This window comes from Salvelinus fontinalis, unplaced genomic scaffold, assembly GCF_029448725.1.
Source record: "Salvelinus fontinalis isolate EN_2023a unplaced genomic scaffold, ASM2944872v1 scaffold_0011, whole genome shotgun sequence".
Taxonomy (NCBI): domain Eukaryota; kingdom Metazoa; phylum Chordata; class Actinopteri; order Salmoniformes; family Salmonidae; genus Salvelinus; species Salvelinus fontinalis.
In genome coordinates this window covers 862,442-885,825 of record NW_026600220.1, presented here as the reverse complement: position 1 = coordinate 885,825, position 23,384 = coordinate 862,442, and the positions used below count along the sequence as shown (strand labels likewise).

The window sequence follows — 23,384 nt, the reverse complement described above, 5'->3', positions numbered from 1 at the left end:
ATCAATGCTGCCTTATGCTAGCTTATGATGTTAGCTAATATAACGATATATTGTGTTTTCGCTGTAAAACACTTCAAAAATCGGAAATGTTGTCTGTATTCACAAGATATCTGTCTTTCATTAGTTATCCACCATATGTTTTTCTGAAATGTTTTATGAGGTGTAATTAGTAGCCGACGTTGGTGTATGTATTTTCTCTGGCTACTCCCGGCTGGATTCAGACTGTAGCTATGTATTAGCATTTTTGGGTAGCATCAATGTAAAACTGATTTATAGCTAAAATATGCACTTTTTATGAACAAAACATAGATTTATTGTGTAACATGTTATATGACTGTCATCTGAGGTCGTTTTTTCTGGGCTCTTTAGGTTGGTTTTAGTTTATTTCGGTTGGTTGTGCATGCTACTTCAATCATAATTCATACTTCATAATCATAATTCATACGTGTCTGTCCACTTTTGTATTTGGTGGTGAGCTAACATAAATATATGTGGTGTTTTCTCTGTAAAACATTTAAAAAATCGGACATGTTGGCTGGATTGACAAGATGTTTATCTTTCAAATGCTGTATTGGACTTGTTAATGTGTAAAAGTTAAATATTTTAAAAAAATAGATTTTGAATTTCGCGCTCTGCAGCTGTTGTCATTTTCGGTCCGAGGTCGGGCTTGCACCCCAAACAGGTTAAAGTACTAAATCTGGCAGGTGTGACGTTGGGACTCTTTGGGATAAAACAAGCAGAGGCACACCAAGTCCTTGACATAATTACTCACAGGAGTGGAAGAAACAATGAACTCAGATATTATTATATTTTAAAAATAAAATCATTTCAGCACCAAACTGCATTGTGGGAACTGGAGAATTTACCATCATATATTTCTCATCAGGGAAGATACTGTACCTTTACATCCCATACTGACACATCTACTATGATTCATTTTAGAGTCCTTTTGATAACTAGTTAAGGTTTAAACAAACTTTGACACCAGAGATAATACTTAAGTAATGTAATCCCTTACCTGTGGTGAGGGTTGTTGACACCAGTTGACTTTTCTTTCCATTTTCCAGCACAGTGCAGACAGTGATAGAGTACTGAGTACCACATTGCAGGTCAGAGAGAGTGATGCTGGGTGAAGATGTGGTAGTGATGTGTGGTTTTGTCCCTGGACAGTGGTAGGAGATCTGGTAATGATGTTGGGTTTGGTCCAATCCTGGTGGCTGGTTCCAGCTAACAGCAGCTGATGTGGTGTCCACTGAGTCAACAGTCAGCTGGTCTGGAGCAGGAAGTTCTAAGTGAAAATACATGAATTAATGAATAAAATGTTTCGCTATATGCATTTAGCAACTTCACTATGCCACTGCTCAATTGTTGCCATCAAGGACAAAAAAACAATCCTGTAATTATAAATACTCTCCAACATAACAAATGTTTTACACTGTACTTTGGATAAACGTAACGCTATCAGTCCAGAGAACCCAGGAAAATGTGGCTTTTCATTAATTGACTTTCATTTGTTTGCATGTCCAGCCCTTATATTTAGCCTCGAAATGAAGTGTTTAACCATTTTCTTTTCAGGACAACCAGGGCTACAAGTAGAACACAAAAAAAAAACATAAACAGTTGCATCCATGAGTGTTGTTGACAAATGTCAATAGAAAAAATGTGGGCTGTGGTAGCAAAAGATCCTGAAATGAATTGATTTATATTTATGCTGTTAGTACAGAAAGTGTTTGCTCAATGGGAAATTAATATCCAATTCTTCATTGACAACTGTGTGGAATTTAGATTTTGTGACAGCAACTATGTGAGCTTATTACAGTATTATAGACACTATATATTGGAATTTCCTATGATCTTCTATGAAGACCTCAAGACCTTCTAACAACTCTTGTTTGTCTTGTGAGCGTCATAGAGAAAAACATGTTCCTTGTGAATGTTCTTGAGAGTCTCAGCTTTTCATAGTTTGTAATTCAAACCAATCGGACTCACCAGACGTTTCTGAAAAAAGACCCGGCCCCAGGATCCTTCGTGATCCACCCTTGTCTCACAAACACTGGTTGATACCAACGGACGCAGAAGAAATAGACAAATCCAATGGTACAACCCAGAAGTCTGTACACAATAGTTTAAATTGTTTTGAAGTACTAAATCTGGCAGGTGTGACGTTGGGACTCATTGGAATAAAACAAGCAGAGGCACACCAAGTCCTTGACATAATTACTCACAGGAGTGGAAGAAACAATGAACTCAGATATTATTATACAACAACAAAAAAATCCTTTCAGCACCAAACTGCATTGTGGGAACTGGAGAATTTAACATCATATATTTCTCATCAGGGAAGATACTGTACCTGTACATCCCATACTGACACATCTACTATGATTCATTTATAGAGTCCTTTTGATAACTAGTTAAGGTTTAAACAAATTTTTACACCAGAGATAATACTTAAGTGTTGTAATCCCTTACCTGTGGTGAGGGTTGTTGACACCAGTTGACTTTGCGTTCCATTTTCCAGCACAATGCAGACAGTGACAGAGTACTGAGTACCACATTGCAGGTCAAAGAGAATGATGCTGTGTGAAGACGTGGTAGTGATGTGTGGTTCTGTCCCTGGACAGTGGTAGGAGATCTGGTAATGATGTTGGGTTTGTTCCAATCCTGGTGGCTGGCTCCAGCTAACAGCAGCTGATGTGGTGTCCACTGAGTCAACAGTCAGCTGGTCTGGAGCAGGAAGTTCTAAGGGAAAATACATGAATTAATGAATAAAATGTTTCGCTATATGCATTTAGCAACTTCACTATGCCACTGCTCAATTGTTGCCATCAAGGACAAAAAAACAATGCTGTAATTATAAATACTCTCCACAATAACAAGTGTTTAACACTGTACTTTGGATAAACGTAACACTATCAGTCCAGAGAACCCAGGAAAATGTGGCTTTTCATTAATTGACTTTCATTTGTTTGCATGTCCAGCCCTTATATTTAGCCTCGAAATGAAGTGTTTAACCATTTTCTTTTCAGGACAACCAGGGCTACAAGTAGAACACAAAAAAAAAACATAAACAGTTGCATCCATGAGTGTTGTTGACAAATGTCAATACAAAAAATGTGGGCTGTGGTAGCAAAAGATCCTGAAATGAATTGATTTATATTTATGCTGTTAGTACAGAAAGTGTTTGCTCAATGGGAAATGAATATCCAATTATTCAGTGACAAATGTGTGGAACTTGGAGTTTATGACAGCAACTATGTGAGCTTATTACAGTATTATAGACACTATGTACTGGTCTTTCCTAGGATCTTCTATGAAGACCTCCTCACCTTCTAACAACTCTTGTTTAGCTTGTGAGCGTCATAGAGCAAAACATGTTCCTTGTGAGTGTTCTTGAGAGTCTCAGCTTTTCATAGATAGTGTTCATAGTTTGAAGCTCAAACCATTCGGACTCAACAGACGTTTCTGAAAAAAGACCCAGCCCCAGGATCCTTCGTGATCCACCCTTGTCTCACAAACACTGGTTGATACCAACGGACACAGAAGAAATAGACAAATCCAATGGTTCAACCAAGAAGTCTGTAAACAATAGTTAAAATGGTTAAAAGTACTAAATCTGGCAGTTGTGACGTTGGGACTCATTGGGTTAAAGCAAGCAGAGGCACACCAAGACCTTGACATACTTACTCACAGGAGTGGAAGAAACAATGAACTCAGATATCTTCTTATGGCTGGGTGGCATTATTGAGTAGCTTGGATGAAAAGGTGCCCAGAGTAAACTGCCTGCTACTCAGGCCCAGAGGCTAAGATATGCTTATTATTAGTAGATCTGGATAGAAAACACTCTGAAGTTTCTAAAACTGTTTGAATGATGTCTGTGAGTATAACAGAACTCATATGGCAGGCAAAACCTAAGAAGAAATCCAACCAGGAAGTGGGAAATCTGAGGTTTGTAGGTTTGCCTGTCCAATATACAGTGGGATATTGGTCAAATTGCACTTCCTAATGCTTCCACTAGATGTCAACAGTCTTTAGAACCTTGTTTGATGCTTCTACTGTGAAGGATGAGGGAAGGAGAGTTCTTTGAGTCAGGGGCCTGGCATGAGCTAGTCACACGCTCTCACGTGAGAGCGACCTGCTTTCCATTGCATTTCTGAAGACAAAGGAATTCTCCGGTTGAAACATTGTTGAAGATTTATGTTAAAAACATCCTAAAGATTGATTCTATACATCGTTTGACATGTTTCTACGAACTGAAATGGTATTGTTTGACTTTTCGTCTGACCTGCGCGTCATGAATTTGGATTACTGGACTGAACGTGCGAACAAAAAGGAGGTATTTGGACATAAATTATGGACTATATCGAACAAAACAAACATTTATTGTGGAACTGGGATTCCTGGGAATGCATTCTGATGAAGATCATCAAAGGTAAGTGAATATTTATAATGCTATTTCTGACTTCTGTTGACTCCAAAACATGGCGGATATCTGTATGGCTTATTTGGGCTCTGAGCGCTGTACTCAGATTATAGCATGGTGTGCTTTTTTCGTAAGGTTTTTATGAAATCTGACAAAGCGGTTGCATTAAGGAGAAGTTTATCTAAAGTTCCACGTATAACACTTGTATCTTTACCAATGTTTATTATGAGTATTTCTGTAAATTGATGTGGCTCTCTGCAAAATCATTGGATGTTTTGGAGGTAAAACATTACTGAACGTAACGCGCCAATGTAAACTAAGATTTTTGGATATAAATATGAACTTTATCGAACAAAACATACATGTATTGTGTAAGATGAAGTCCTATGAGTGTCATCTGATTGTCATGAATTCCACCGAAGGTGGCTCCCCTGCCTATTCGGGCGGTGCTCGGCGGTCGTTGTTGCCGGTCTACTAGCCTTTACAGATCCCGTTTTCCTTTTCTGTTTGTTTGGTCTTATTAGTTGCACCTGTTCCTTATTGTGTTTCTTGATGTTGTCTATTTAAGCCTGTTAGGCCCGTCTACGTTTGTGCGGGATTGTTTTTCTGTTAGGTTGTGGATGTTCGTTTGTATTCTGTTTTCCCGGATATTTTGGGTCCTGTGTATGGGCCGGTCAGTTTATGCGCCTTGTGTTTGTGGCGTGACCGTTTTTCCGGGAATAAAATATATATTTATTCGAACTCTCTGCTCTCTGCGCCTGACTCCAACTCACTGTCCTTCAAGGACTCTGACACTGATGAAGATCATCAAAGGTTAGTGATTAATTTTATCTCTATTTCTGCTTTTTGTTACTCCTCTCTTTGGCTGGAAAAATGGCAGGGTTTTTCTGTGACTAGGTGCAGACCAAACATAATCGTTTGGTGTGCTTTCGTCGTAAAGTTTTTTTGAAATCGGACACTGTGGTGGGATTAACAACAAGTTTATCTTTAAAATGGGGTAAAATACTTGTATGTGTGAGGAATTTTAATTATGAGATTTCTGTTGTTTTGAATTTGGCGCCCTGCACTTTCACTGGCTGTTGTCATATCGATCCCGTTAACGGGATCTCAGCCATAAGAAGATATTATTATTTATTTTTGATAACTAGTTAAGGTTTAAACAAACTTTGACACCATATATAATATTTAAGTAATGTAATCCCTATCAGTCCAGAGAACCCAGGAAAATGTGGCTTTTCATTTAATTGACTTTCATGTGTTTGCATGTCCAGCCCTTATATTTAGCCTCAAAATGAAGTGTTTAACCATTTTCTTTTCAGGACAACCAGGGCTACAAGTAGAACACAAAAAAACGACATAAACCGTTGCATCCTTGAGTGTTGTTGACAAATGTCAATAGAAAAAACGTGGGCTGCGGTAGCAAAAGATCCTGAAATAAATAGATTTATATTTATGCTGTTAGTACAGAAAGTGTTTATAGAGTCCTCTTGATATTAAGGTTTAAACAAACTTTGACACCAGAGATAATACTTAAGTGTTGTAATCCCTTACCTGTGGTGAGGGTTGTTGACACCAGTTGACTTTGCATTCCATTTTCCAGCACAGTGCAGACAGTGACAGAGTACTGAGTACCACATTGCAGGTCAAAGAGAATGATGCTGTGTGAAGACGTGGTAGTGATGTGTGGTTCTGTCCCTGGACAGTGGTAGGAGATCTGGTAATGATGTTGGGTTTGTTCCAATCCTGGTGGCTGGTTCCAGCTAACAGCAGCTGATTTGGTGTCCACTGAGTCAACAGTCAGCTGGTCTGGAGCAGGAAGTTCTAAGGGAAAATACATTAATTAATTAATAAAATGTTTCACTATATGCATTTAGCAACTTCACTATGCCACTGCTCAATTGTTGCCATCAAGGACAAAAAAACAATGCTGTAATTATAAATACTCTCCACAATAACAAGTGTTTAACACTGCACTTTGGATAAACGTAACGCTATCAGTCCAGAGAACCCAGGAAAATGTGGCTTTTCATTAATTGACTTTCATTTGTTTGCATGTCCAGCCCTTATATTTAGCCTCGAAATGAAGTGTTTAACCATTTTCTTTTCAGGACAACCAGGGCTACAAGTAGAACGCAGAAAAACAACATAAACCGTTGCATCCTTGAGTGTTGTTGACAAATGTCAATAAAAAAAATGTGGGCTGTGGTAGCAAAAGATCCTGAAATGAATTGATTTATATTTATGCTGTTAGTACAGAAAGTGTTTGCTCAATGGGAAATTAATATCCAATTCTTCATTGACAACTGTGTGGAATTTAGATTTTTTGACAGCAACTATGTGAGCTTTTTACAGTATTATAGACACTATATATTGGAATTTCCTATGATCTTCTATGAAGACCCCAAGACCTTCTAACAACTCTTGTTTGTCTTGTGAGCGTCATAGAGAAAAACATGTTCCTTGTGAGTGTTCTTGAGAGTCTCAGCTTTTCATAGTTTGTAATTCAAACCATTCGGACTCACCAGACGTTTCTGAAAAAAGACCCGGCCCCAGGATCCTTCGTGATCCACCCTTGTCTCACAAACACTGGTTGATACCAACGGACGCAGAAGAAATAGACAAATCCAATGGTACAACCCAGAAGTCTGTACACAATAGTTAAAATGGTTTTAAAGTACTAAATCTGGCAGGTGTGACGTTGGGACTCTTTGGGATAAAACAAGCAGAGGCACACCAAGTCCTTGACATAATTACTCACAGGAGTGGAAGAAACAATGAACTCAGATATTATTATATTTTAAAATAAAAATCATTTCAGCACCAAACTGCATTGTGGGAACTGGAGAATTTACCATCATATATTTCTCATCAGGGAAGATACTGTACCTTTACATCCCATACTGACACATCTACTATGATTCATTTTAGAGTCCTTTTGATAACTAGTTAAGGTTTAAACAAACTTTGACACCAGAGATAATACTTAAGTAATGTAATCCCTTACCTGTGGTGAGGGTTGTTGACACCAGTTGACTTTTCTTTCCATTTTCCAGCACAGTGCAGACAGTGATAGAGTACTGAGTACCACATTGCAGGTCAGAGAGAGTGATGCTGGGTGAAGATGCGGTAGTGATGTGTGGTTTTGTCCCTGGACAGTGGTAGGAGATCTGGTAATGATGTTGGGTTTGGTCCAATCCTGGTGGCTGGTTCCAGCTAACAGCAGCTGATGTGGTGTCCACTGAGTCAACAGTCAGCTGGTCTGGAGCAGGAAGTTCTAAGGGAAAATACATGAATTAATGAATAAAATGTTTCGCTATATGCATTTAGCAACTTCACTATGCCACTGCTCAATTGTTGCCATCAAGGACAAAAAAACAATCCTGTAATTATAAATACTCTCCAACATAACAAATGTTTTACACTGTACTTTGGATAAACGTAACGCTATCAGTCCAGAGAACCCAGGAAAATGTGGCTTTTCATTAATTGACTTTCATTTGTTTGCATGTCCAGCCCTTATATTTAGCCTCGAAATGAAGTGTTTAACCATTTTCTTTTCAGGACAACCAGGGCTACAAGTAGAACACAAAAAAAAAACATAAACAGTTGCATCCATGAGTGTTGTTGACAAATGTCAATAGAAAAAATGTGGGCTGTGGTAGCAAAAGATCCTGAAATGAATTGATTTATATTTATGCTGTTAGTACAGAAAGTGTTTGCTCAATGGGAAATGAATATCCAATTATTCAGTGACAAATGTGTGGAACTTGGAGTTTATGACAGCAACTATGTGAGCTTATTACAGTATTATAGACACTATGTACTGGTCTTTCCTAGGATCTTCTATGAAGACCTCCTCACCTTCTAACAACTCTTGTTTAGCTTGTGAGCGTCATAGAGCAAAACATGTTCCTTGTGAGTGTTCTTGAGAGTCTCAGCTTTTCATAGATAGTGTTCATAGTTTGAAGCTCAAACCATTCGGACTCAACAGACGTTTCTGAAAAAAGACCCAGCCCCAGGATCCTTCGTGATCCACCCTTGTCTCACAAACACTGGTTGATACCAACGGACGCAGAAGAAATAGACAAATCCAATGGTTCAACCAAGAAGTCTGTACACAATAGTTAAAATGGTTAAAAGTACTAAATCTGGCAGGTGTGACGTTGGGACTCATTGGGTTAAAGCAAGCAGAGGCACACCAAGACCTTGACATACTTACTCACAAGAGTGGAAGAAACAATGAACTCAGATATCTTCTTATGGCTGGGTGGCATTATTGAGTAGCTTGGATGAAAAGGTGCCCAGAGTAAACTGCCTGCTACTCAGGCCCAGAGGCTAAGATATGCTTATTATTAGTAGATCTGGATAGAAAACACTCTGAAGTTTCTAAAACTGTTTGAATGATGTCTGTGAGTATAACAGAACTCATATGGCAGGCAAAACCTAAGAAGAAATCCAACCAGGAAGTGGGAAATCTGAGGTTTGTAGGTTTGCCTGTCCAATATACAGTGGGATATTGGTCAAATTGCACTTCCTAATGCTTCCACTAGATGTCAACAGTCTTTAGAACCTTGTTTGATGCTTCTACTGTGAAGGATGAGGGAAGGACAGTTCTTTGAGTCAAGGGCCTGGCATGAGCTAGTCACACGCTCTCACGTGAGAGCGACCTGCTTTCCATTGCATTTCTGAAGACAAAGGAATTCTCCGGTTGAAACATTGTTGAAGATTTATGTTAAAAACATCCTAAAGATTGATTCTATACATCGTTTGATATGTTTCTACGAACTGAAATGTATTTGTTTGACTTTTCGTCTGACCTGCGCGTCATGAATTTGGATTACTGGACTGAACGCGCGAACAAAAAGGAAGTATTTGGACATAAATTATGGACTATATCGAACAAAACAAACATTTATTGTGGAACTGGGATTCCTGGGAGTGCATTCTGATGAAGATCATCAAAAGTAAGTGAATATTTATAATGCTATTTCTGACTTCTGTTGACTCCAAAACATGGCGGATATCTGTATGTCTTATTTGGGCTCTGAGCGCTGTACTCAGATTATAGCATGGTGTGCTTTTTCCGTAAAGTTTTTATGAAATCTGACACAGTGTAACACTGTTCGTTGAATCGAGAAGAAGAGGAGGACCAATGCGCAGCGTGGTAAGTGTCCATATTCAATATAATAACTGAACACAAAGAATACAAAAATAACAACGTGAATGATACAAAATGAAAACGAAACAGTCCCGTATGGTGAAAACACAGACACAGGATACAACCACCCACAAAACACAAAGGAAAACAGGCTACCTAAATTTGGCTCCCAATCAGAGACAACGACTGACATTTTTCTCTGATTGAGAACCATACTAGGCCAAACGCATAGAAACAGACAACCTAGACATACAACACAGAATGCCCACACACATCACACCCTGACCAAACAAAACATAGAAACATACAAAGCAAACTTTGGTCAGGGCGTGACAGTACCCGCCCCCCCCCCCCCCCCCCCCCCAAAGGTGCGGACTCCGGCCGCAAAACCTGAACCTATAGGGGAGGGTCTGGGTGGGTATCTGTCCGCGGTGGCGGCTCTGGCGCGGGACGTGGACCCCACTCCACCATAGTCTTAGCCCGCTTAAGTGGCGTCTTTGGAGCGGCGACCCTCCCCGCGGACCTTGGGCTGGGGACCCTAATAAACCTTGGACTGGGGACCCTCCTCAGTCCCCACTGGACTGAGGAGCGCCTCTGGACTGAGGGGCAGCTCCGGACTGGGGGGTAGCTCCGGACTGAGGGGCAGCTCCGGACTGAGTGGCAGCTCCGGACTGAGTTGCAGCTCCGGACTGAAGGGCAGTTCCGGACTGAAGGGCAGCTCCGGACTGGAGGGAGACTCTGGCAGATCCGGACTGGAGGGAGACTCTGGCAGATCCGGACTGTAGGGAGACTCTGGCAGATCCGGACTGGAGGGCGGCTCTGGCAGATCCGGACTGGAGGGCGGCTCTGGCAGATCTGGACTGGAGGGCGGCTCTGGCAGATCTGGACTGGAGGGCGGCTCCTGACTGACGGGCGGCTCAGGCGGCTCCTGACTGACGGGCGGCTCAGGCGGCTTCTGACTGACGGGCGGCTCAGGAGGCTCCTGACTGACGGGCGGCTCATGCGGCTCCTGACTGACGGGCGGCTTAGGCGGCTCCTGACTGACGGGCTGCTCTGGCGGCTCCTGACTGACGGGCGGCTCAGGTGGCTCCTGACTGACGGGTGGCTCAGGCGACTCCTGACTGACAGACGGCTCAGGACAGACGGGCGGCTCAGGAGGCTCAGGACAGACGGGCGGCTCAGGACAGACGGGACGCTCAGGCAGCTCAGGACAGACGGGACGCTCAGGCGGCTCAGGACAGACGGGACACTCTGGCGGCTCAGGACAGACGGGACGCTCAGGTGGCTCAGGACAGATGGGACGCTCAGGCGGCTCAGGACAGACTGGCGGCTCTGGAGCATCCGGACTGGAGGGACACACAGGAGACTTGGTTTTTAGAACAGGCACAGTACTCACCAGGCTGGAGAGATCTACTGGAGGCCTGGTCCTTAGACGAGGCACAGGATAGACCGGTCCGTGGAGGCACACTGGAGGTCTCGAACTAAGTGCCTGAACAACCCGTCCTGGCTGGATGTTGATTTTAGCCCGGCACTTGCGGGGCGCAGGCACAGGTCGCACTGGGCTGTGCAGACCCACGGGAGACACAGTGCGTGGGGCTGGTGCCATATAACACGGACCGAGGAGACGTACTGGAGATCAGATGCGCTGAGCAGGCTTCATCGCACCTGGCTCGATGCCCACTCTAGCCCAGGCCAATACGAAGAGCGGCAATGTAGCGCACCGGGCTAAGCACACGTACCGGAGACACCGTGCGCTCCTCCGCATAACACGGTGCCTGCCCGAACCACCTCTCTCCACGGAAAGCACGGGAAGTTGGCTCAGGTCTCCTACCTGACTTAGCCACACCCCCCGTGTGCCCCCCCCCAAAAATGTTTTGGGGCTGCCTCTCGGGTTTCCTTGCCAACCGTGTTCCCTCATACCGCCGGATCCTATCTCCTACTGCCTCTGCTCTCTTTGCTGCCTCCACCTGTTCCCATGGAAGGTCATCCCTTCCAGCCAGAATCTCCTCCCATGTGTAACATCCCTTGCCGTCTAGAATGTCCTCCCATGTCCATTCCTCCTTTTTACCACGCTGCTTGGTCCGTTGTTGGTGGGTGATTCTGTAACGCTCATCGTTGGAATGAGGTTAGGACCATAGCGCAGCGTGGTAAGTGTTCATCATGATATTTATTTAACAGAGAACACTAAACAAAATAACGAAGGAGAACGCAACGAAACAGTTCTGTAAGGTGACAGACACATAACAGAAAAATAATCACCCACAAAACACAATGAAAAACAGGCTACCTAAATTTGGCTCCCAATCAGAGACAACGACTGACACCTGCCTCTGATTGAGAACCATACTAGGCCAAACGCATAGAAACAGACAACCTAGACATACAACATAGAATGCTCACCCACATCACACCCTGACCAAACAAAACATACGAACATATAAAGCAAACTATGGTCAGGGCGTGACACACAGCGGTTGCATTAACGAGAAGTTTATCTAAAGTTCCATGTGTAACACTTGTATCTTTTATCAATGTTTGTTATGAGAAATTCTGTAAATTGATGTGGCTCTCTGCAAAATCACTGGATGTTTTGGAGGCAAAACATTACTGAACGTAACGCGCCAATGTACACTAAGATTTTGGGATATAAATATGAACTTTATCGAACAAAACATACATGTATTGTGTAACATGAAGTCCTACGAGTGTCATCTGATGAAGATCATCAAAGGTTAGTGATTGATTTTATCTCTATTTCTGCTTTTTGTGACTCCTCTCTTTGGCTGGAAAAATGGCTGGGTTTTCCTGTGACTAGGTGCAGACCTAACATAAACGTTTGGTGTGCTTTCGTCGTAGAGTATTTTTGAAATCGGACACTGTGGTGGGATTAACAACAAGTTTATCTTTAAAATGGGGTAAAATACTTGTATTTGTGAGGAATATTAATTATGAGATTTCTGTTGTTTTGAATTTGGCACCCTGCACTTTCACTGGCTGTTGTCATTTCGATCCCGTTAACGGGATCTCAGCCATAAGAAGATATTATTTTTTTATTTTTTTATTCATTTCAGCACCAAACTGCATTGTGGGAACTAGAGAATTTACCATCATATATTTCTCATCAGGGAAGATAGTGTACCTTTACCTCCCATACTGGCACATTCACTATAATTAGTTTATAGGGTCATTTTGATAAACTTTGACACCAGAGATAATACTTAAGTAGGTTATTCCTTACTTTTGGTGAGGGTTGTTGACGCCAGTTGACTTTGCTTTATATTATCCAGCACAGTGCAGAGAGTGACAAAATACTGAGCGCCACCTTGCAGGTCAGAGAGAATGATGCTGTGTGAAGACGTGGTAGTGATGTGTGGTTCTGTCCCTGGACAGTGGTAGGAGATCTGGTAATGATGTTGGGTTTGGTCCAATCCTTGTGGCTGGTTCCAGCTAACAGCAGCTGATGTGGTGTCCACTGAGACAACAGTCAGCTGGTCTGGAGCAGGAAGCACTAAGGGAAAATACATTAATTAATAAATGAAGGGTTTCCACTATATGCATTTAGCAACTTCACTATGCCACTGTAAAATGTTTGCCACCATGGCAATAAATATAAAATATAAACAATGCTGTAATTATAAATACTCTCCACAATAACAAATGTTTTACACTGTACTTTGCATAAACGTAACGCTATCAGTCCAGAGAACCCAGGAAAATGTGGCTTTTCATTTAATTGACTTTCACTTGTTTGCATGTCCAGCCATTATATTTAGCCTCGAAATGAAGTGTTTAACCATTTTCTTTTCAGGACAACCAGGGCTACAAGTAGAACACAAAAAAACGACATAAACCGTTGCATCCATGAGTGTTGTTGACAAATGTCAATAGAAAAAATGTGGGCTGTGGTAGCAAAAGATCCTGAAATGAATTGATTTATATTCATGCTGTTAGTACAGAAAGTGTTTGCTCAATGGGAAATGAATATCCAATTATTCAGTGACAAATGTGTGGAACTTGGAGTTTGTGACAGCAACTATGTGAGCTTATTACAGTATTATAGACACTATGTACTGGTCTTTCCTAGGATCTTCTATGAAGGCCTCCTCACCTTCTAACAACTCTTGTTTAGCTTGTGAGCGTCATAGAGCAAAACATGTTCCTTGTGAGTGTTCTTGAGAGTCTCAGCTTTTCATAGATAGCGTTTCATAGTTTGTAGCTCAAACCATTCGTACTCAACAGACGTTTCTGAAAAAAGACCCGGCCCCAGGATCCTTCGTGATCCACCCTTGTCTCACAAACACTGGTTGATACCAACGGACGCAGAAGAAATAGACAAATCCAATGGTTCAACCAAGAAGTCTGTACATAATAGTTAAAATGGTTAAAAGTACTAAATCTGGCAGGTGTGACGTTGGGACTCATTGGGTTAAAGCAAGCAGAGGCACACCAAGACCTTGACATACTTACTCACAGGAGTGGAAGAAACAATGAACTCAGATATCTTCTTATGGCTGGGTGGCATTATTGAGTAGCTTGGATGAAAAGGTGCCCAGAGTAAACTGCCTGCTACTCAGGCCCAGAGGCTAAGATATGCTTATTATTAGTAGATCTGGATAGAAAACACTCTGAAGTTTCTAAAACTGTTTGAATGATGTCTGTGAGTATAACAGAACTCATATGGCAGGCAAAACCTAAGAAGAAATCCAACCAGGAAGTGGGAAATCTGAGGTTTGTAGGTTTGCCTGTCCAATATACAGTGGGATATTGGTCATATTGCACTTCCTAATGCTTCCACTAGATGTCAACAGTCTTTAGAACCTTGTTTGATGCTTCTACTGAGAAGGATGAGGGAAGGAGAGTTCTTTGAGTCAGGGGCCTGGCATGAGCTAGTCACACGCTCTCACGTGAGAGCGACCTGCTTTCCATTGCATTTCTGAAGACAAAGGAATTCTCCGGTTGAAAGGTTATTGAAGGTTTATGTTAAAAACATCCTAAAGATTGATTCTATACATCGTTTGATATGTTTCTACGAACTGTAATGGAATTGTTTGACTTTTCGTCTGAACTGCGTGTCATGAATTTGGATTACTGGACTGAACGGGCAAACAAAAAGGAGGTATTTGGACATAAATGATGGACTATATCGAACAAAAAAAACATTTATTGTGGAACTGGGATTCCTGGGAGTGCATTCTGATGAAGATCATCAAAGGTAAGTGAATATTTATAATGCTATTTCTTACTTATGTTGACTTCAAAACATGGCGGATATCTGTATGGCTTATTTGGGCTCTGAGAGCTGTACTCAGATTATAGCATGGTGTGCTTTTTCCGTAAAGTTTTTATGAAATCTGACACAGCGGTTGCATTAACGAGAAGTTTATCTAAAGTTTCATGTGTAATACTTGTATCTTTTATCAATGTTTATTATGAGTATTTCTGTAAATTGATGTGGCTCTCTGCAAAATCACTGGATGTTTTGGATGCAAAACATTACTGAACGTAACGCGTAAACTAAGATTTTGGGATATAAATATGAACTTTATCGAACAAAACATACATGTATTGTTTAACCTGTTTGGGCTGCAAGCCCGACACCGCCCACACTATGACAACATCCAGCTCAAAGTGCAGGGCGCGACATTCAAAAGCTAGTTTTTAAAAATATTTAACTTTCACACATTAACAAGTCCAAGACACCAGATGAAAGATAAACTTCTTGTGAATCAAACCAACATGTCCGATTTTTAAAATGTTTTACAGGGAAGACAAAATATGTAAATCTATTAGCTAACCACGTTAGCAAATGACACCACTTTTCTAACTGCATCAGTTTCTTACTCCATCAGGTGCTATCACAAATTCGACCAAATAAAGATATAAATAGCCACTAACCAAGAAACAAATTCATCAGATGACAGTCTGATAACATATTTATTGTATAGCATATTTTTTTTCGAAAAATGTGCATATTTCAGGTATAAATCATATTTTACATTTCAGCTACAAATCAGAAAGTGCATCGAAAGCAGCCATAATATTTACAGACACCAACAGACACCAACGTCAAATAGCTTATTACTCATCATAAAACATTTCCGAAAAATATATAGTTTGCAGCAATTGAAAGATAGGCAACTTGTGATTCCAAACAATATTTCCGATTTATTAAATGTTTTACAGCGAAAACAAAATGTATCGCTATATTAGCGTAGCCACAATAGAGAGACACATTTGGGCGCCCACGACCCGTTCACATGCACGACAGATATATGAAATAACATCATAAAATGAGTCTTACTTTGGCTGATCTTTCATCAGAATGTTGAAACAGGCGTCCTCTGTCCAGATGAGTCGTTGTTTCGTTTCAGAATGAGAAATATCCCTGTTAATTTACCATTTCCAGTAGCCGTGGCCCAACGTAAACACAGTCATACGACGGAACACGGCAAAACTCCCGAATAAAGTTTCAATAATCTGATTAAACTATATTGAAAAAACATACATTACGATGATATGGTCACATATATCCAAAAAAATTCGAGCGGGAGACGTTAGCCGTTCGTTAGGAAGGCAAAACAGAAGTCCATCCCACTTCCTTCAGAATACCAGAAGTTGGCGCTCAGGTCAAAGAAATAGTTTTTTTTCCACCACAGACCAAGAGGAGCAAAAAAAATTCTTCTCTGACATCCTCTTTACACCAATAGGAAGGCGTATAGACTGTCAGCAGACTCGTAGGTGTTAAGACCATGTATAGGCATCAGATTGAAAAGAGCATAGATTTCTGACATTTCACTTCCTGGTCAGGAAAAGTGCTGCAGAAGGACTTGTGTTTCACTCAGAGAAATAATTCCAACTGTTTTAGAAACTAGAAAGTGTTTTCTATCCAAAAAGAATAATAATATTCATACTGGACAAGCAAGATTTGAGTAGGAGGCCGTTTGAAATGGGCACGATTTCACTGGCTACTCAACACTTTGCCTTGCAGCCATAAGAGGGTAACATGAAGTCCTACGAGTGTCATCTGATGAAGATCATCAAAGGTTAGTGATTCATTTTATCTCTATTTCTGCTTTTTGTGACTCCTCTCTTTGGCTGGAAAAATGGCTGGGTTTTTCTGTGACTAGGTGCAGACCTAACATAATCGTTTGGTGTGCTTTCGTTGTAAAGTCTATTTGAAATCGGACACTGTGGTGGAATTAACAACAAGTTTATCTTTAAAATGGGGTAAAATACTTGTCTGTCTGAGGAATTTTAATTATGAGATTTCTGTTGTTTTGAATTTGGCGCCCTGCACTTTCACTGGCTGTTGTCATTTCGATCCCGTTAACGGGATCTCAGCCATAAGAAGATATTTTTATTTTTTATTTTTATTCATTTCAGCACCAAACTGCATTGTGGGAACTAGAGAATTTACCATCATATATTTCTCATCAGGGAAGATACTGTACCTTTACATCCCATAATGAGTCATTCACTATATATAGTTTATAGGGTAATTTTGAAAACTAGTTAAGGTTTAATAAACTTTGACACCAGAGATAATACTTAAGTAGGTTATTCCTTACTTTTGGTGAGGGTTGTTGACGCCAGTTGACTTTGCTTTCCATTTTCCAGCACAGTGCAGAGAGTGACAAAATACTGAGTGCCACATTGCAGGTCAGAGAGAATGATGCTGTGTGAAGACGTGGTAGTGATGTGTGGTTCTGTCCCTGGACACTGGTAGGAGATCTGGTAATGATGTGGGGTTTGTTCCAATCCTGGTGGCTGGTTCCAGCTAACAGCAGCTGATGTGGTGTCCACTGAGTCAACAGTCAGCTGGTCTGGAGCAGGAAGTTCTAAGGGAAAATACATGAATTAATGAATGAAGGGTTTCCACTATATGTATTTAGCAACTTCACTATGCCACTGCTCAATTGTTGCCATCAAGGTCAAAAAAACAATGCTGTAATTATAAATACTCTCCACAATAACAAGTGTTTAACACTGTACTTTGGATAAACGTAACACTATCAGTCCAGAGAACCCAGGAAAATGTGGCTTTTCATTTAATTGACTTTCATTTGTTTGATGTCTAGCCCTTATATTTAGCCTCGAAATGAAGTGTTTAACCATTTTCTTTTCAGGACAACCAGGGCTACAAGTAGAACACAAAAAAACAACATAAACCATTGCATCCATGAGTGTTGTTGACACATGTCAATAGAAAAAATGTGGGCTGCGGTAGCAAAAGATCCTGAAATGAATTGATTTATATTTATGCTGTTAGTACAGAAAGTGTTTGCTCAATGGGAAATTAATATCCAATTCTTCAGTGACAACTGTGTGGAATTTGGATTTTGTGACAGCAACTATGTGAGCTTATTACAGTATTATAGACACTATGTACTGGGATTTCCTATGATCTTCTATGAAGACCTCAAGACCTTCTAACAACTCTTGTTTGTCTTGTGAGCGTCATAGAGAAAAACATGTTCCTTGTGAGTGTTCTTGAGAATCTCAGCTTTTCACTTTTTGTATGTCAGAGTCTATCTAAAAGATAGCGAAGGAGTCAGGCGCAGGACACAGGTAAGAGTAACAATCACTGATTTACTCAATCCAAAACGTAACAAAATCCCGTTCCAAACAATGACAAAACATGACTCAAAATACAACACACCGGAATACACGAAAGACAATCTTGCACAAAACAGAAAGGGAAACCAGAGGGTTAAATAAGGAACATAATTAAGAGATGGGAACCAGGTGTGTAAACAGACAAAACAAAAGGAAAAATGAAACATGGATCGGTGGCGGCTAGAAAGCCGGTGACGTCGACCGCCGAACACCGAACAAGGAGAGGGAACAACTTCGGTGGAAGTCGTGACATTGTAGCTCAAACCATTCGGACTCAACAGATGTTTCTGAAAAAAGACCCGGCCCCAGGATCCTTCGTGATCCATCCTTGTCTCACAAACACTGGTTGATTCCAACGGATTCAGAAGAAATAGACAAATCCAATGGTACAACCAAGAAGTCTGTACAAAATAGTTAAAAGGGTTTAAAAGTACAAAATCTGGAAGGTGTGACGTTGGGACTCATTGGGATAAAGCAAGCAAAGGCACACCAAGTCCTTGACATAATTACTCACAGGAGTGGAAGAAACAATGAACTCAGATATTATTATATATTATTTTTTTATTCATTTCAGCACCAAACTGCATTGTGGGAACTGGAGAATTTACCATCATATATTTCTCATCAGGGAAGATACTGTACCTTTACATCCCATACTGACACATCTACTATGATTTGTTTATAGAGTACTTTTGATAACTAGTTAAGGTTTAAACAAACTTTGACACCAGATATAATACTTAAGTAATGTAATCCCTTACTTGTGGTGAGGGTTGTTGACACCAGTTCACTTTGCTTTCCATTTTCCAGCACAGTGCAGACAGTGACAGAGTACTGAGTACCACCTTGCAGGTCAGAGAGAGTGATGCTGTGTGAAGACGTGGTAGTGATGTGTGGTTCTGTCCCTGGACACTGGTAGGAGATCTGGTAATGATGTTGGGTTTGGTCCAATCCTGGTGGCTGGCTCCAGCTAACAGCAGCTGATGTGGTGTCCACTGAGTCAACAGTCAGCTGGTCTGGAGCAGGAAGTACTAAGGGAAAATACATTCAATAATAAATGAAGGGTTTCGACTATATTCATTTAGCAACTTCACTATGCCACTGCTCAATTGTTGCCACCATGACAATAAAAAACTAAAAAACAATGCTGTAATTATAAATACTCTCCACAATAACAAATGTTTAACACTGTACTTTGGATAAACGTAACGCTATCAGTCCAGAGAACCCAGCAAAATATGGCTTTTCATTTAATTGACTTTCACTTGTTTGCATGTCCAGCCCTTATATTTAGCCTCAAAATGAAGTGTTTAACCATTTTCTTTTCAGGACAACCAGGGCTACAAGTAGAACACAAAAAAACGACATAAACCGTTGCATCCTTGAGTGTTGTTGACAAATGTCAATAGAAAAAATGTGGGCTGCGGTAGCAAAAGATCCTGAAATGAATTGATTTATATTCATGCTGTTAGTACAGAAAGTGTTTGCTCAATGGGAAAGGAATATCCAATTCTTCAGTGACAACTGTGTGGAATTTGGAGTTTGTGACAGCAACTATGTGAGCTTATTACAGTATTATAGACACTATGTACTGGGATTTCATATGATCTTCTATGAAGACCTCCTCACCTTCTAACAACTCTTGTTTAGCTTGTGAGCATCATAGAGCAAAACATGTTCCTTGTGAGTGTTCTTGAGAGTCTCAGCTTTTCATAGATAGTGTTCATAGTTTGAAGCTCAAACCATTCGGACTCAACAGACGTTTCTGAAAAAAGACCCAGCCCCAGGATCCTTCGTGATCCACCCTTGTCTCACAAACACTGGTTGATACCAACGGATGCAGAAGAAATAGACAAATCCAATGGTACAACCCAGAAGTCTGTTCACAATGGTTAAAAGGGTTTAAAAGTACTAAATCTTGCAGGTGTGACGTTGGGACTCATTGGGTTAAAGCAAGCAGAGGCACACCAAGTCCTTGACATAATGACTCACAGGAGTGGAAGAAACCATGAACAAAGATATTATTATAATTATTTTTTTTTAATAATTAATTTCAGCACCAAACTGCATTGTGAAAACTGGGGAATTGAACTTCATATATTTCTCATCAGAGAAGATAGTGTACCTTTACATCCCATTCTGACACATCCAAATATGATTAGTTAATTTACATTAGAGTAATTTAAATAACTAGTCAGTTGGACACCAGAGCTAATACTTAAGTAGGGTAATTCCTTACTTGTGGTGAAGGTTGTTGACGCCAGTTGACTTTGCTTTCCATTTTCCAGCATAAATCCTGGTGGCTGGCTCCAGCTAAGAACATTTGATGTGGTGCTTACCCAGTCAACAGTCAACTGTTCTGGAGTAGGCAGTACTAAGGGGAAATACGTTATTGTTAGTGCTACTGTTTAACTCTAGAAATATTCTACATGAGGAAAAGTTAAATAATAGTAATTAAAAGTTTTTTTAAAGTCTGTGTTGTAATGCCTTTAGATATGGGAAGAAATATAAATTTGCTAAAAACAGAAATCACACAACATAAGTTGGATTTGTAATGTATCAAAATATATTTATTCGGCAATTCCGCTGCTAAATTGTTTCTGCCCCCAAAAATATATACAGTCAGGTCCAAAAGTATTGGCACCCTTGATAAAAATGTGCATAAAAAGGATACATTAAAAATACAAATATTAAGCTTTATTGTATGCAAACGAAATGGGAAATTATTTTGTACTAATATTAATAGAAACAGACACTACCGGTCAAAAGTTTTAGAAAACCTACTCATTCAAGCGTTTTTCTTAATTTTTACTATTTTCGACATTGTGTAATAATAGTGAAGACATCAGAAATGTGAAACAACATATTTGGAATCATGTAGTAACCAAAAAAGTGTTAAACAAATCCAAATATATTTATATTTGAGATTCTTCAAATAGCCACCCTTTGACTTGATGACAGCTTTTCACACTCTTGGAATTCTTTCAATCATCTTAATGAGGTAGTCACCTGGAATGCATTTCAATTAACAGGTGTGCCTTCTTAAAAGTTAATTTGTGGAATTTCTTTCCTTAATATGTTTGAGCCAATCAGATGTGTTGTGGCAGGATGGGGAGGGGGGGGGGTATACAGAAGACAGCCCTACTTGGTAAAAGACCAAGTCCATAGTAGGTCAAGAACAGTTCAAATAAGCAAAGAGAAACGACACTCCATCATTACTTTAAGACATGAAGGTCAGTCAATCCAGAAAATGTCAAAAACTTTGAAAGCGCAGTTGCAAAAACCATCAAGTGCTACAATGGAACTGGCTCTCAGTTCCATTGGACCGCCACAGGAATGGAAGACCCAGAGTTGCCTTTGCTGCAGAGGAAAAGTTCATTAGAATTACCAGCCTCATAAATTGCAGCCTAAATAACTGCTTCACAGAGTTCAAGTAACAGACACATCTCAACATCAACCTTTCAGAGGAGACTGTGTGAATCAGGCCTTGGTTGAATTGCTGCAAAGAAACCTCTACTAAAGGACACCAATAATAAGAAGAGACTTGCTTGGGCCAAGAGACACGAACAATAGACATTAGACCGGTGGATAATTTGTCCTTTGGTCTGGAGTCCAAATTGTAGATTTTTGGTTGCAACCGCAATTTCTTTGTTAGAAACGGTGTGGGTGAACGTTTGATGATCTCCGCATGTGTATTTCCTATCGTAAACCATGGAGAAGGAGGTGTTATGGTCTGGGGGTGCTTTGCTGGTGACACTGTCCGTGATTTATTTAGAATTCAAGGAACACTTAACCATTATGGCTACCACAGCATTCTGCAGCGATACGCCATCCCATCTGGTTTGGACTTAGTTTGACTATCATTTGTTTTTCAACAGGACAATGACCCAACACATCTCCAGGCTGTGTAAGGGCTATTTTACCAAGAAGGAGAGTGATGGAGTGCTGCATCAGATGACCTGGCCTCCACAATCCCCCGACCTCAACCAAATTGAGATGTTTTGGGATGAGTCGGACTGCAAAGTGAGGGAAAAGTAGCCAACAAGTGCTCAGCATATGTGGGAACTCATTCAAGACTGTTGGAAAAGCATTCCAGGTGAAGCTGGTTGAGAGAATGCCAAGAGTGTGCACAGCTGTCATCAAGGCAAAGGGTGACTATTTGAAGAATCTCAAATTTTTTGAAGAATCTTTTGCTCTATTGCTACGGAGAGCGTGATCACACAGTCGTCCGGAACAGCTGGTGCTCTCATGCATGCATCAGTGTGGCTTGCCTCGAAGCGAGCATAAAAGGCATTTAGCTTATCTGGTAGGCTCGTGTCACTGGGCAGCTCGAGGTTGGTTTTCTCTTTGTAGTCTGTAATAGTTTGCAAGCCCTGCCACATCCGACGAGCATCAGAGTCGGTGTAGTAGGATTCAATCTTAGACCTGTATTGATGCTTTGCTTGTTTGATGGTTTGTCTGAGGGCATAGGGGGATTTCTTATAAGCATCCGGATTAGTCTCCCGCTCCTTGAAAGCGGCAGCTCTAACCTTTAGCCCAGATGTTGCTTGTAATCCATGGCTTCTGGTTGGGATATGTACGTACGGTACCTGTGGGGACGAGGTCGTCGATGCACTTATTGATGAAGCTGGTGACTGAGGTGGTATACTCCTCAATGCCATTGGATGAATCCCGGAACATGATACCAAAACAGTCCTGTAGCGTAGCATCCACGTCGTTTGACCACTTCCGTATTGAGCGAGTCACTGGTACTTCCTGCTTTAGTTTTTGCTTGTAAGCAGGAATCAGGAGGATATAATTATGGTCAGATTTGCCAAATGGAGGGTGAGGGACAGCTTTGTGTGTGGAGTAAAGGTGGTCTAGAGTTTTTTTCCCTCTGGTTGTACATGTGGCGTGCCGGTAGAAATGAGGTAAAACAGATTTAAGTTTGCCTGCATTAAAGTCTCCGGCCACAAGGAGCACCGCTTCTGGATGAGCATTTTCTTGTTTGCTCATGGCTTTATACAGCTCGTTGAATGCGGTCTTAGTGCCAGCATCGGTTTGTGGTGGTATAAAATAATATAAAATATCAAATATAAATTAAAACTCTCTTGGTTGATAGTACGGTCTACAGTCAATCATATAACTGCACCTTTTGATAAGTACAGTAGATGGAGATAAATGTACCAGGAGAAATTGTTTTGTTTC

General features: G+C 40.8%; 1 protein-coding gene across 1 annotated transcript in view; it reads right to left on the bottom strand.

Moving 5' to 3' along the window:
* The window catches only part of LOC129842091 (interferon-induced very large GTPase 1-like), a 38,250-nt gene extending 17,704 nt beyond the window's left edge, over positions 1-20,546 (bottom strand). Inside the window, exons 1-2 of the mRNA XM_055910484.1 lie at positions 20,437-20,546; positions 18,959-19,228 (exon numbers count right to left, since the gene is read on the bottom strand). Coding sequence (XP_055766459.1) covers positions 18,959-19,228; positions 20,437-20,488 — 322 coding nt within the window. The 5' untranslated portion in view covers positions 20,489-20,546. The remainder of the gene's footprint in view (positions 1-18,958; positions 19,229-20,436) is intronic.
* Positions 20,547-23,384: the final 2,838 nt, after the last annotated feature.